Genomic DNA, 13,895 nt, shown 5'->3' with positions numbered 1-13,895 from the left:
GACGTCCGTCGCCATGGCAACGCAGACGACCAAAAGCCAATCTCTCTCACTGACATTTCTGCTTCAGTGTCACCAAACTGATAGCAATCAGTTTTTCTGCCATGAGCCGAGACAATGTTCTTCACATGTGGTGAGAGAAGCTACTGAAGTATGATATTAGACAAAGGGTTTATCTATTAGCGTGAGAGGGAAAATGTCAGACGACAAAGAGTGCGTGTGTCTTCAAATGCCACTGAAATCAAATAGATCCTAATCGAGATTAACACTAGTTATACCTAGTATTTACGAAGCCCCGGAGACTCAAGCGGGGTAACAATTGCTTGCAAGAGTGATTTGCGCTAGCATATGACCATCTTTGGTTGGCTAAACCTTCCAGAAAATTACCCCATATCATAACATTTTCTAGCTCCTCAAGTTGTTTGTTTGTTACCGAACGTAATTTTGTGACCAAATCGGGGAAGTAGAAAGCGTTAAGATTTTGCATTCCAACATCTCCTTGGATGTTACTGCATTCGTCTCTTTTAAAAGGAGTGTAAATTTCGTTACTGTACTACATTCGATAGGACACAGATTTCGATGTACAAGAGAGTAGTTGCAAAGAAGATGATGGCGGACAGGGGGCGCGCGTGCAACCTTCTGTACTAAATGCAGTTTGTGGTCGGATGAAGTTGAGCGGATAAAACGACTTGCTTTGACGGGTCAGTTTTACGAAAGCGGTTGCAAGAAACTTGGATGATGACTTACTGTAGGTGGGTTTCAGAAATAGATTATAGCAAAGTAAGATAAAAATAAACTGATCCTGAAAGTAAATCGCTGCATGCTAGGAAAAATAGCAGACAAAATGAGCGGCATGGCATAGAATGTAAGAAAAGGTTATTGTCTGATATTGAGGTGTAAAATATATGCTCCTTTTGCGTCGTTCACATGCAAGCGATCCGGCGTCGGAAGAATCACTTCATAGATGTGTCTGTTATTTTAGATAGTGATCGCAAGGCGGCGCTTTTGAATTTTACATCACACCGTACCGGACACACTCGCGGGACCAGGAATGCTTTGAAGATATCTGATCCTACCTTCCTTCGCCGCATATCTAATCGTTTCGGGGCGAATACAGGGGAAACCTAATAATAAAGTCACAGCATATTAGCTACAGGTTGGGTTTTCCGACAAATTACTTGCTCCTGGGGCAAACAACAACAATGCAGTTTTAATACAAAATTATTTTTCTATATTTCTTTGCACTGAAAAATTCATATCAAAATAAAAATTAATGTCAGAAGTGGGATTCGAACCCACGCCCCCATTCGGGGACCAGAACCCTCGCTTTGGATGCTGGGAAGGGACTTCCACCCTTGAGTCTGGCGCCTTAGACCACTCGGCCATCCTGACATGTTGAAGCACACAACAGCCTCGATGAGACCAATCCCCAATATCACCATGTGAACGTTTCTTCTGCTTTATAGGTTAGGTTCAGTAGTTGGAAGGTAAAATAATCTATTTGGTTTCTTTCAGAACAAAAGTGTAAACCGTAAAAAGAATTTCCGGTCATTGTTATTTGAGATTGCCCAATGGCCTTATGTAATAAGCTCGTCAAATCTCGAGCATGCTTTACATGCCATGCCAGTAAACTGCATCTGAAAAGGAAGCCGCTAGGTGGACTGATTTATTTCTCTATGGCTTCTAATCCCAAATACTCTGATTCCAACATGGAAATTAGGAAAAGAATTATTTTCCTACTGTTGAAATAACAACCATATTAACAAGAAAAACTAAAAAGCTCAATCGGGTTTGACGTGCATATGCACCTAGAAAAGAATAAGAAGAAGACTTCAAAGGGAGGACATAATGCTATTCTACAAACAACTCAGTTAATGCAGCCATTGTATATATATACTTGTATACCTAACATCAGAAAGTGGCGTACATAAAAGTTTAACAAACGTTGGCCTTTTGCGTGAGAGATTTCGATCTGTTATCGCTTGGACAAACCCTATATATCTCACGTTGTCTGACGGTGTGGATTTTCGCTAGCACGCGATCTTTTGAAATACGCATACATGATATCTGATCTAGACTCGCCGTCCCATTACGAAATATGTACACCAGACAAATTTAATTTGAAAAATACGTTATTTTGGTTTAAAACTATAGTACATTAATAAATAAATGTGTTTCTTGATTATTCGAGAAACTGATTCAACTATAAAGAAATAATAAATATTTGGCAATACTATTCCAATGTTAGATGGTTCACTATCTATTAATCTATCTATCGATGTACATGTACATTATTCATATAAGGATATAAAGGGAATGTATATTTAGACATTCATTCTGGAACATGAATAGAATGGGTATAAAAAAGTGACATTTAGTCTGTAGCCCCTTTGAATTGGAGGTATCTAGCGATGTCTGTCTGGGTGATAGACACGATAGTAGTGAATCGCAGGGATGCTCTGGGACTTTCTAAAAAAACTATCACAATAATTAGGAGAAAAAAATTACGGAAGCCTCAAAAGTTTAAACCGGTATGACGTTGGTTTCACGTATTTGTGCAATCTTTCTTCTTTTGCCAATTTCATTTTCAAAATTTTCCCGTTAATGTTTCGTATGGCACGGACCCTTCTATAACTGTTCTTGGTCTGCAAAACAACTTAAAGACCTGAATTTTCCTAGTAATAACTGTACACATAATTCATAAGTCATATAATGCATACTTCTAGATGACTATAACATGTCTGGCGACGGTACAAAAGGTCAGGACACAAAGTCACACAACAGCGTCTCTATCGTGCGAGTCCTTTGTTAGCCACTCTTTCATGCACGACAATTCCCCTTTGGAACATTTGTTTTCACTAGCTGGTGACAGACAAACGTGTTCTATACAGCAACTAAAGCTAACAATAACAAACTTCACTGTCAAGGAACAAGCCTTGTATTCATGATATAAGCTAGGAGGTTTCACTGTCAAGGAACAAGCCTTGTATTCATGATATAAGCTAGGAGGTTTTAAAACCTCATTGGTGTAACCTACGTTGCGTAGCTACACGGACTTCATACTTGGTATACGTTGATTCTCTACTGCTTTTGAATTTGATGCACATATAGCTATGTCGTCTGTCCGTCCGTTGGACTTAGCGCGGTTATTCGTACAGATCTTTCCCAAGTTTGCAGGGATCGTGGCTCGCGAACACGACAGATTCACGACAGCAAATTGAGGAGGACGTTTGTGGTACACTTGTAGATTTGTCGTATATGATTCAGCTGTCTTGATGCGGAAAAGGTTGTCGTTAATCCTTGTTCAAGGTCTTTTCTGTCACAGCTTCGGCAATAACGTCGTTATTCGTACTGATCTTTCCCAATGTTGTAGTAACCGTTGCTCGTACAACAAATTGTGGGCATTTGTGGTATAGTCGTAGATTTGTCGTACAAAATTTACCTGTCTTGACGCGGAAAATATTGTTATAAATTCTCGTTGAAAGTCTTTCCTGTAACAGCTTCGAAAAGGACGTTGACATTTGTACTGATCTTTCCAAATATAGTAGTAACCATTCCTCGTACAACAAATTGAGGGCATTTGTGGGGCAGTCGTAGCTTTGTCGTACAGAATTCGACTAACTTGTGACGGAAAAGAATGTCGTGAATTCTCCTTGCCGATAACCAGTTCTGTATGAAATGATATTTGCTAGCACGAAAAGCATACGACAGAAATTTCTGGACGTTTGTATGCATGACAGTTGTGGATTTGTCGTAGAAAATCCAATTGTCGTGTGACGTAAAACGTTGTTGTATATCTTTGTTGACTGTCTGTTCTGTCATATTGTACAATGTTCATAGCTGCGTCGTTAGCTATTTTGTTTTAAGTACGCGTATTCGGTATGCACATGATGCTTGCAGGACAGCAACTCGAGGACGTACTTGTTTTGACGAGGCCATACCGTGGAAGCCTGCCCTGTTTGGTACCCACCACAGTCCACTGCGAGCAGTGAAAGAGTAATGACGAAAGTCTGACGTAAACAGATCGGGAAAGAAAACATGCAGACATACACGGTAAGTACAGGTGTTTTTTCTCACTTGTCCTAACGGATTTTGTAATAGACATGTATACCGTATGCAAGTGTTTTTCCCGAGCCTCCTGAAAAAGAAGGTAGGTATGGTGCATGTATAACGTTGCTAAATATAGTGTTCTCTTTTCTGTTACATTTTGCTAGCCATTCATTTGAGACTAGAGCTAAATACTTCTGTTGCTTAAGATAACCAAGGAGGTTAAAATAACGTATACCTAGAACTATTTGAAAGTATACTTTCAGGACCTTCCCATGAATTTTCTCCTAACCACTGGCCAACCAAGGTCAGCGTTGGGTTGGGTTAGGAGTAGCATGGAATCCATCTCACTCTACATTTGTAGTCCCAGTTTGCTCCTCTGATCACATCTACGAAGAATATGACTTTCCAGAGTTTGATTTGTCTAAATTCATAGTCAGCAGTGCAGACGATTCTTAAGACTAGTAGACAGCCTCGCCGACCAACTCCCAACCACAGATGGCCTTGCTCACGACTAACTCCCAACCGCTAACCATGGTCTGGAGAGGGTCAGGGTCGTGACGCCATGGTCTGCTATGTGCGACAGAAGCTTTATTCTGAAGTCATATATAGGTTGTTGTGTATAGCCTTCTACTTTGTCACCCAAAAATTTAGCTAGCACGAAGCCATTGCGGTGTGTGTGTACTGCAGCAGAACTTCTGGTTTTTGTATCTTTTATCCTGGACATGCTATGGTCTTGTTTCTTAGGTTGCTGATAGCTTTTGATGCAAGAACGTGGTTTAGGTTTGGTCTCCCTAGAATCTAATTCAAACCGTTTATAATTTTCACTCTTGGAAACATGATGTGGTTATCATTAATTCTCTGTGCACGTTTTGTGTTGATAGATCGTCCCCTAGACCTCCCCTGTTGTTTCAGTCCTATTCTCTTTTCTCTCCATGTCAGCCCCCCTCCCCACGAGTCACCATGTGGATTACTTTCTATATTGATCACTGGCTTCAGTGACAGGAAAGAGCTTTAGATTTTTGCAACCTTCGCATTTGTTTATTCTGTGGGCAGAATATGCTTTCTACATTGTGTGTGTTTGTTTTGTCAACAATAGAACCATCTGCCCTGGCACTGAATAAGTGCCGACCAATTACTTGTCTAGTCAAGCGCACTAATTGTCCTAGATGTAAAGCCACTTAAACGACGCGCCTTTCCAAATTTCGGGGTGCCTTACGTCACAGCGTCAGTCGTAGCTTATCGTGCCTCAAGCTTGCGCACGAACTAAGACGTCTTGACCTACGTCTTGACAGGTAAGAAAAAGACAAGGAAAGGCATGATCGCCGTCTTCCTTCAGGCGTCGTCAAATTTGAGATAGATCGCGATGCGTACGTGTTTTGACGTATGCAACCTGCTTCTATCTCTAGAGGTTTTGTTGTGTGTAGAAAATGTGGTCTGACGGCTCTTCTACTGAAAGGGCCACAGCCGACATGGATTCTTCTGACTGAAAATCAGTCGAAGCATAGCCTTCGTGACGTTATAGTGAAGAACTGACTGTAGGGCACAGGTGGTGAAATGTAACATTATTGTGGTTTGTCGGTGCTGTTGATACAGGTAGGTCTTTGTTCCTTAATTCTTTAGTGAAGGCACTTGTACGATATGATGCTTCCTTAGACAATCCAAGATCTGAAATCAAGTGTTTTGAACTTAAGTCCAAACCAGGCATGTGTTTGGCTGTAGCTCGCTTTGTACGTCCTATACTGTACCTGCAATGTTATTAATCTACCCTTTTTACTGTACTAACGTTAGAAACGTACAAAAACATGGTAAGACAAAATTGTAGGTTATTCTGGCTGCGGTTTTGAGGCTTGAAATTCATGGTTAGCAACTGTATTGATAGCTTCGTTTGATAAGACGTAACTTCTGGCTGTGCATTGGAACTAGTGATTGTTTTGTAAACATTTTATAGGTAGACGTGGTGCATAGTACTGTTGTATGTTATCTATGACGTAAATAAAAACCCGTTGTGTTTGGCATTTAAGATTCCTTAAAGAGTTTCTAGCAAAATGCACACATCGCTGCTTCTTAGCCAACGGAATGTTAAAGGAATGCTCCTAGTAGCTTCCTTTGAGACTGTAAATCACAAGTGAGAATGTAAAAACGACAGAAAAACTACGCTGTCTAAGTTTGGAAACATATTTTTGTTTTCAATTAGAACATATTCGATGCATGACAAGCTGAAAGCTAACCACAAACAACTATCATGACTATCGTTACTTTCTCTGCAGAATCTGTAAGAAAGATATCTACCTCGTGTTGTTAGCTTCTTTTGTCAAGAGCAAATGAGTCGAAAAACACATGTCGTGTATTTTCGACGCGTCAGTAGACTCTTTATTGTAGAACAATGGTGTCAAGAAAATTAGACGCAAATTAAACTCTGCGGAAAGTTATAACATTTTTATTTGCTCACTTTCGTTCAATGTACGATTCTGAAGGCATCGCGTCAGTAAACTCTTTATTGTAGAATAATAGTGTCGAGAAAATTGAACGCAAATTATACTCTGTGGGAAGCTGGAACGCCTCTATTTGCTCACTTGCGTTTCTGAAGACCTTTTGTATAGTACATGTACAATCAATGGCATATTTGTGTACCATTACTAACACTAGTTACATCCACACTAAAAGGTTATGCTTTTGGTGCAATTTGTGTTTTTGTCTTTGTGTTTTTCTGCGCCTGTGTGGACAGCATAATGTTAGATCTTAATACATGTATTTGGTATTTGAATAGAAGTCGGGAAAGCTACGGTAGAAGTCGATAATAAGCCTCCTATCGGTTTTCTACGGCACTGCAGCGGAACCTCAGGTTTTGATATTTCGTTTTCTGGACATGATATGATTTGGATATGATTTTTTAACTGTTGCCTAGCTCTTGGGACCAAGAGTGAGTGGTGTACTTTTTCTCTTCAAAATGTCTATAATTTAAGTAAAGAAATGTACCAGTTACTAGTACAGACTGTACTTGTGTCCCAGGGGGCGTAGTCATGTTTTGAAATCCAAAATCTGTAAAACATCTTGGATGAATTTCGCTGAGCTGACACGCCTCTTACTTTACTTTACGTAACGTAGCGTAACGTGACGTTTACGTCATGACGTATGTTGGAAAAGCTAAACGCAAGGAAGTCACCGCATGTTTTACTTGTTTTGCCACCGCCCTATTTTTTCCAACCCAGATAAGTCTAGTAACAGTAATTAACATGATAAATGACCACCAACTGATTTTGTTATCTGCGTTGCCTAGCGACAAGGGAAAACAATTTTCATAGATAAAGATTGGCTCCTTGAACCAACCGCACTACCTGTCGTGATCTATCACATTTGTCAACGCATCTCTTAAGGGGTTATAGACATATATGTCACCGTAGATATTACACTCTGGCAAGCGTATAGATCACGACCGCAGACTCTGTAGACAGAGATCACGATCTCTGCCATTACAATAGCTGATTCTACCGGTAGAGATCCCGATCGATATCTGTAGGTACGTACGTATGCATTTTTCCGTGCATGTGGATGTTCACTTAAAAGACAGAGTCAGAACTTTCAACTTCGATTCATATCCCTTTAGATCAACGGATTGACTTCAAACTCGGTATTCATAAACTGGAGACCAAAACATAATTCTAGCATCATGATCGCGATCTCTTTGAGAGAGATTCCAATCGGGATCTCGAGCTGTACAATTTAGCTCCTTGTTTGGCTACCAACAGCTTTTACCCTTCTTGTGAAATAATAAACCAGTCTAATACTACTACTACTACTACTACTACTACTACTACTACAGGCAGAATAGGCAATTCTGCCAGTTCGCAATATCTACGTTGACATATGTATACTAGTACCATTTTCAAGCAGATGTTTGGCAAGATGTTCATTATCATTGTCAAGAAAAGTACCAATATACATATTTCTGTGCCCTCCCCCTCCTCTACTCCCTCTTCCCCTAGGAGAGTGAGTTTGTTGCTATGGACCCGGCCGCCCGGATCCGGTGGCTCGGTGCGCAGTGCGGGGAGTTTGAGCGGCAGCTACAGGCCGCCGCGGTGCCGGACCTCGTCCCCAGGTTCAGGGCAGGACTGGAGGAGCTGGTGGTGGTCTGGGAACGAGAACACGGCCAGACCGGTGAAAAAGTAGACGGTGTTACACAACTTAAGGAGCTGCGAGACTGGGCAGCCTCAAACGGTTAGTACGTTATATCACGTCCGTTATCTTTTTTCGTTTAGATTCTTTATGGCGAGTTTCTTCTTATCCTGTTCTGGAGGTTTAACATCTATTAAGTTAAACGTTAAACATAATTCCACCAGGGTACATAATTCCGCCACCCTGAAAAGATACCTCCAAACAGATCTCCAACCTAACGTCCCCCAGTATAATGCACTCCTGTAACATATCTAAACTGTGCATACCTGGGATTGCTGCATTAGAGATTTTTCAAACCCTCTATTTTTCAAAGTGGCGGATTTATGTAACCCAGCGGATTAATGTTAATGGGATTTAAGTCCAACATGGGTTCTTTTTCTTACAGGAAAGCCGGCGCCAGTCTTGCATGAATTTCTCGCCACCTGTACAAAATTTTCCGTCCTCCTAAAAGACTTTCGGGAGGGAATCTTCACACCGCTTAAGGAGGCATTTCCGAAACATTCCTGTAAGAAAATAAGGAAGGTCGAGAAGAAGTTGTCAACAACCTTGACATCGTGGAAAGACCTTCTTGAAGAAGCATCTAAGGTCAAGAATAATGGTACGACCGTTGACGTAACTTCTGCAGAAAAGAAAGGAAGAACACATCATGGTTTGGAGGGTCTCGTACCAGCGTTACAGGAGAAGGCACAGCAGGCGCTAAAGTTAGCCATCAAATGGGGACGCCTGTTGGAGGACGATACATTGAAACAGGATGCCGAAGGATCAAACGACAATGTAGGTCACGTTTCCATGGCAACGGACAGTGACAAGACCGTGAAAATAAAGAGTCGTAAAGACCGAGCAGGTGGAAGCAGTCGGGCGGCAAGTTTGTCCTCCAAATCAAAACGTGTCCACAAACAAGGACAAGTGCAACACAATGATAAATCGCTAGGTGCGCCCGTGTCCGTGTCCCATGAGAATAGCACTGTGGTCAAGGGCAAGGTAGCTTCGCCAAGCAATTTGTCGAAAGAACCAAGAACTACTAGACATAGGAAACAGTCAGAAGTCACGTGCAGTTTGATACCTTCAACAAATACACCGACATCAAAGGTCCCTTTGGAGCAGAAGTCGCGGAAGGAGCAGCCAGAAATTCGACCAAACAGGCGCGAGAGTGCTAAAGCAGCAGGAAAACTGGTCAAGACGCCTGTCATTCTTGCGGAAGAAACGTCGTCCCTCGTCGTACCGAAGGGAAAACAAACAAGCAAAAGTCTGCCTTCCACACCTCTGGGGCTTTTCCTCCCTGCGGCCTACACTGGTACTGCAACGACATCACCTAAGCACCACCGCAGATCAAAAAGCTCTATAGACCAACCTCTTACAAACGATTCGTTACAAAATCCCTTGAGAAATAATCGGACTGGACAGAAACTCGACGTCAGTAAGACATCCACAGGGCAGGCGGGGACATCCCCTGTATCGGAGGCGGGTAAGACTGAAGCTCACGGGCGGGTGTCGTCTGCAGAGTACAATAGCAACGCCGGATTCAGGAAAGGCATCTCCGACCTCAAAACGGAGTTCGAGCAAATCCGACAAGACGCCTTGATGTACGAGTACAGTTTGGAGAGAGAGAGGGCGACCCACACCAAGAAACAGCTGACAGACATGGAGGCACGAAAACGAGAGATCAAGGAAAAACTCCAAGAGGAGAAGGCGATCGCCAACTTTCTGACGATCGGTGCAAACGTGGACCGCGCGAGAGACCGGGTGGTTCAGTTACAGACGGAGTTGGCCCGGGTAAACGCCAGGTGTGTGGAGACGGAGAAACGGCTACAGGAATCGTCCGACAGGACGGCGACCCTTGCCGCCGGCATCAAGCTGTGGAGTGAGAACAAGACGGCCAGAAGACTGGAACCGATCGACCGTCGCGCGTCTTGCAAAAACGGCACAGGGAGTTCGAAGGGAGCACGGCAAGAAGGGAAAGCGTTAAGACTTTGAGGATGACTTAAGGCTCGTTTTCATTTATGAAGAAATTAATTCGCTCACCAACAAAATTATTGGAATCGCCGAAATGTATGACTGAATCGCTCAGTCACTGGTCGCTTTCAACTATATCCGACCCAGTTGCTCTGGGCACGAGACTTTCTGCACGTGTGACGTCGCAATGTTCTGGACACAAGACGTTATGCACGTGTGACGTCATCAATTTGTATTGTATGCATGCATGCATGCATGTATGTATGTATGTATCTATGTATGTATGTATGTATGTATGTATGTATGTGTGTATATATGTATGTATGTATGTATGTATGTATGTGTGTAATTATGTATGTATGTATGTGCGTGTATGTTTGTGTGCATGTATGTGTGTCTGTTTATATGTATGTATGTATGTGTGTGTGTGCGTGCGTATGTATCCATGTGTGTGTATCTGTGTGTGTGTATGTGTATATGTAAGTGTGTGTGTGTGTGCGCGTGTGTGTGTGTACGTGTGCACGTATGTGCGTATAATTATGACATCTTAAGCATTTGTGCTATGGACTTGGTCCTTAGATAACCCAAGGGAGCCTAGCTAAAGAAATAAAGTATCTTAGAAATGTATCACCACAACATTTTATTTTCATCACTCACTGATAATACAGCATAACACACTACATACAACCTCGGTATTGGGACAAGTCAGATCCAATGCCAATTTGCAAATGCATACTAACATCTTCTTTCTTACACAAACCAAATTCTCTTGTAGAAAATATGATAATGATGGATAACAAGGTTATTCACTACAAAAAAATCTACATACAGTAAATAGCCGTCTGTCACCTTCCTCAGGGCAATTCTGACTGCTACTATTCTACACTGCAGCTAGATTCGCTACCAATGCGCTACTTACATGTAGCTGCGTCTACAAGCCTCATACAAATCCATCCTAGTTTCTTGTTCTGAACAGAACTGTATATACATTTTCATATATTCATTATTTTTTTCTCTGTTTCAATTAGCCAGAAAACGTTCTTTGAATTTGCTCTTTTCTTCTATATTTTAAGGCATACAGAGTCAGCTACAGCTACAAGGTCATCTTGTATATGTTACAAATAAACATAGATATGATAAAGATATTTCTACATATTTGTTAATGAGTATAATTTTTTCTCTGTTCGCTTTTATCAACAAGAAAAAGTTCATTCAATTTGCCTTTATCTACTTTTAAGGCATATACAGAGACAGCTACAGCTACACTCATGTCTTACATATACATCAATCTAAGAAAAATCCTACTAAGTATCTGTTAATGACTACAGCAAATGTTGCACATATTTTTCATATAGTGTAATAACATTGAGTTGATATATCAACTTGGCCATCATGTCAACACTAGCACAATTCTAACTCACCGATTTCACACTTCACGCAAGTAATGATGACTTGTCTCTACGGAACCATTGATAATACATGTACGTCCACAAATCACTTTATGTCGTTACGAGCTAATCTCCAAGCAGATCTACACGGTGCACCGAAAATCGTATATGCTCCAGATAAGCTCCAGTCAGCCAGATAAGCTCCAGTCCGCACCGTACGATTTTCGGTGCACCGTGTAGATCTGCTTGGAGATTAGTTACAAGCAAACAACCATCGACCAAGGCTATATCATATAATTGATATAGACTTTCCCTAGTTCTATTTTCCCTCTTCGTGTAAAGTAACAAAGATTTAACACAACATATGTTAAGAGTATTTCATCTCCTCAAACGCTCTAAAAAGTGCTTTGTATGTTTCGCATAAGCGGTAAACACACTCGTTTTGTACAGTGAAGCTGCGTAAGACCGGACTGTAAGGGTTGATCGACACTCGGATGGACCCCTACTCTTTTCGATAAGTGTGCTTGGTTTTTTAACGTGCTTGATCTGTGGCTCTCCTCAAACACGGGACCTCTGGCTTTACGTCAGATCCGAGAGAGTGTACCTAACCTCAGCTAGGTACTCATTTTCACTTGAGTCGTGTGAGGAAACTAGATGTAAAAGTGCCTTTCCCAACTTCATGATATTAGAGCCTGCTAGGGATTTCAACCCAAAACCTGTACCTTCTATGTCAACAACCCTGATCACAAGCCTACCTGGCCTGCTGCATGATAAACCCTTGGCTGAATACTTTATTTTGCTGCAATGTGCCATATGTATATTTGTGCTGAAGTGATGAACAGGCTAGGGTGCATTTATTTGACATTGCCACCACAAAGACATTCCTCCTTTTCGCTTTGACAATCCGTAGTTATTTGACGCTTTATGATGGATGAATCATCTTTGCTTACCTGGTCAGTGAATCTGTCCGTGGCAGTGTGGAACTATTGCTTTATTTCTAATTCCTTCATAACTGCTATGCTTTCCGTTATACCAATTTTGACATATAGGAAAGCGCCAGTGTAACGTCAATGGAGGATGCTTTTGTTGTTCATCGACTGGCTCTGCGTGGAGCCATTAGGGCCCTGTCACACTTGTGCGTACATTCAAGTGCGCGTGAGTTGCCCATCAACATTTCTTAAGGTTTAAGGAAAGTTTGCGGGGAAGAAGTTGTTTTCTGCGTTGACCCACCGTTGTGCAGCCTAGTTATCGAACCAAGGAAATTACTTCTTTGGCTGAAAACTCAATCTTGACCAAAAACATGTTGATACGCAACTTGTGGCGTCGTGTGGCGCAACTGTAGAGCACGCGGCTGTCAAACAATGGGTCCAGGGATCTAATCCCAGGTGCGCTCAGAGACATGTCCGAACTTGCGCCCCGACGTTGTGCCCTTGGTAAAGGCACTTAACACGACTTTCCTCACTTCACTCAGGTGTAAATGAGTACCTAGCTCATCTAGGGTTAGGGACGTCCCTCGGATAGGACGTTAAATGGAGGTCCCGTGTTTGGGGAGAGCAACACCCCGCGCACGTTAAAGAACCCACCACACCTTTCGAAAAAGAGTAGGGGCATGCCCCGGTGTGCGATGGTCCAAATCTTACAGTCCGGTCTGGGATGACATCTTGAAAAGGTGATAGTTCACCTGTTATGTCAATCCTTCCACAAAATGTGGTAAATCAAAATAAATAAATAAATAAACTCATGCGGGCTTGTACATACGCACTAGTGTGGCAGGGGCTTTAGACAGAGTCCTAAAATTTTCAGCCATTGATATGCAGGGTTTCAAATATGAGCAGATTTTGATTTAATTTGCGTTGTTACAGCTGAAAAACCAGTTTTGCGGTGTTCATGTTTTAAATCTAGATAGGTAAGGTAATTCGAGCCAGAATGTTTTATGTTTTGTAAAGTCCTTGCACCAGGACAGAAAGAAGATACGGTACGTATATAGTGCTTGCTTAGCCTCCACCAGATTCCATACGATCGCAGGGAAAATAGTAGAAATCGGCCAAATAGAGTGAATAGTATGCCAGGGGTAGTCCGCTATACAGATCCATTGATCGCGTGGAGCCTGGTAGAGGCTAGTGCTTGCTTGCATCGTAGGTTTTGTAAAAGGTATAGTTTTAATCGGTGGGACCGCCTGAGAGAAAGACATATCGGTAACCACTCGCATCCGCGCCGTGCGTGCATCGGGACTCCTTTAGCAGGCGGTCGCTGGGCGGCGAGGGAAGTGCCGAGGCTGCTTCGCCAGTACCGTCGGTGATTTGGAACGGTGTCGTCTTGTGGTGGTCATCTGTT

At 42.1% G+C, this 13,895-nt stretch overlaps 1 protein-coding gene and 1 non-coding gene across 4 annotated transcripts; one reads left to right on the top strand and one right to left on the bottom strand.

Annotated features, from left to right (window-relative positions):
• Window positions 1-1,271: 1,271 nt before the first annotated feature.
• On the bottom strand, window positions 1,272-1,389 carry Trnal-caa (transfer RNA leucine (anticodon CAA)). The gene is made up of 2 exons: window positions 1,352-1,389; window positions 1,272-1,317 (listed from the first exon to the last, which is right to left on the bottom strand). It is a non-coding gene; the product is annotated as a tRNA-Leu (tRNA).
• Window positions 1,390-3,057: 1,668 nt separating this feature from the next.
• LOC136430968 (uncharacterized) lies at window positions 3,058-11,324 on the top strand. Of its 3 annotated transcripts, XM_066422098.1 has the most exons (4): window positions 3,058-3,232; window positions 3,898-4,050; window positions 8,031-8,262; window positions 8,606-11,324. In XM_066422098.1, exons 2-4 carry the CDS (start codon window positions 4,036-4,038, stop codon window positions 10,192-10,194), a joined length of 1,836 nt encoding a protein of 611 aa, XP_066278195.1. In that variant the 5' UTR covers window positions 3,058-3,232; window positions 3,898-4,035; the 3' UTR covers window positions 10,195-11,324. The 3 variants fall into 3 exon arrangements, with proteins under 3 accessions (XP_066278195.1, XP_066278204.1, XP_066278214.1); XM_066422107.1 differs by lacking the exons at window positions 3,058-3,232; window positions 3,898-4,050 and adding an exon at window positions 5,026-5,339; XM_066422117.1 differs by lacking the exons at window positions 3,058-3,232; window positions 3,898-4,050 and adding an exon at window positions 5,380-5,640.
• The last annotated feature ends 2,571 nt before the right edge of the window (window positions 11,325-13,895 follow it).

The sequence above is a fragment of the Branchiostoma lanceolatum genome, chromosome 1, assembly GCF_035083965.1.
Source record: "Branchiostoma lanceolatum isolate klBraLanc5 chromosome 1, klBraLanc5.hap2, whole genome shotgun sequence".
Lineage (NCBI taxonomy): Eukaryota > Metazoa > Chordata > Leptocardii > Amphioxiformes > Branchiostomatidae > Branchiostoma > Branchiostoma lanceolatum.
This window is presented reverse-complemented; position numbering and strand designations above follow the sequence as displayed.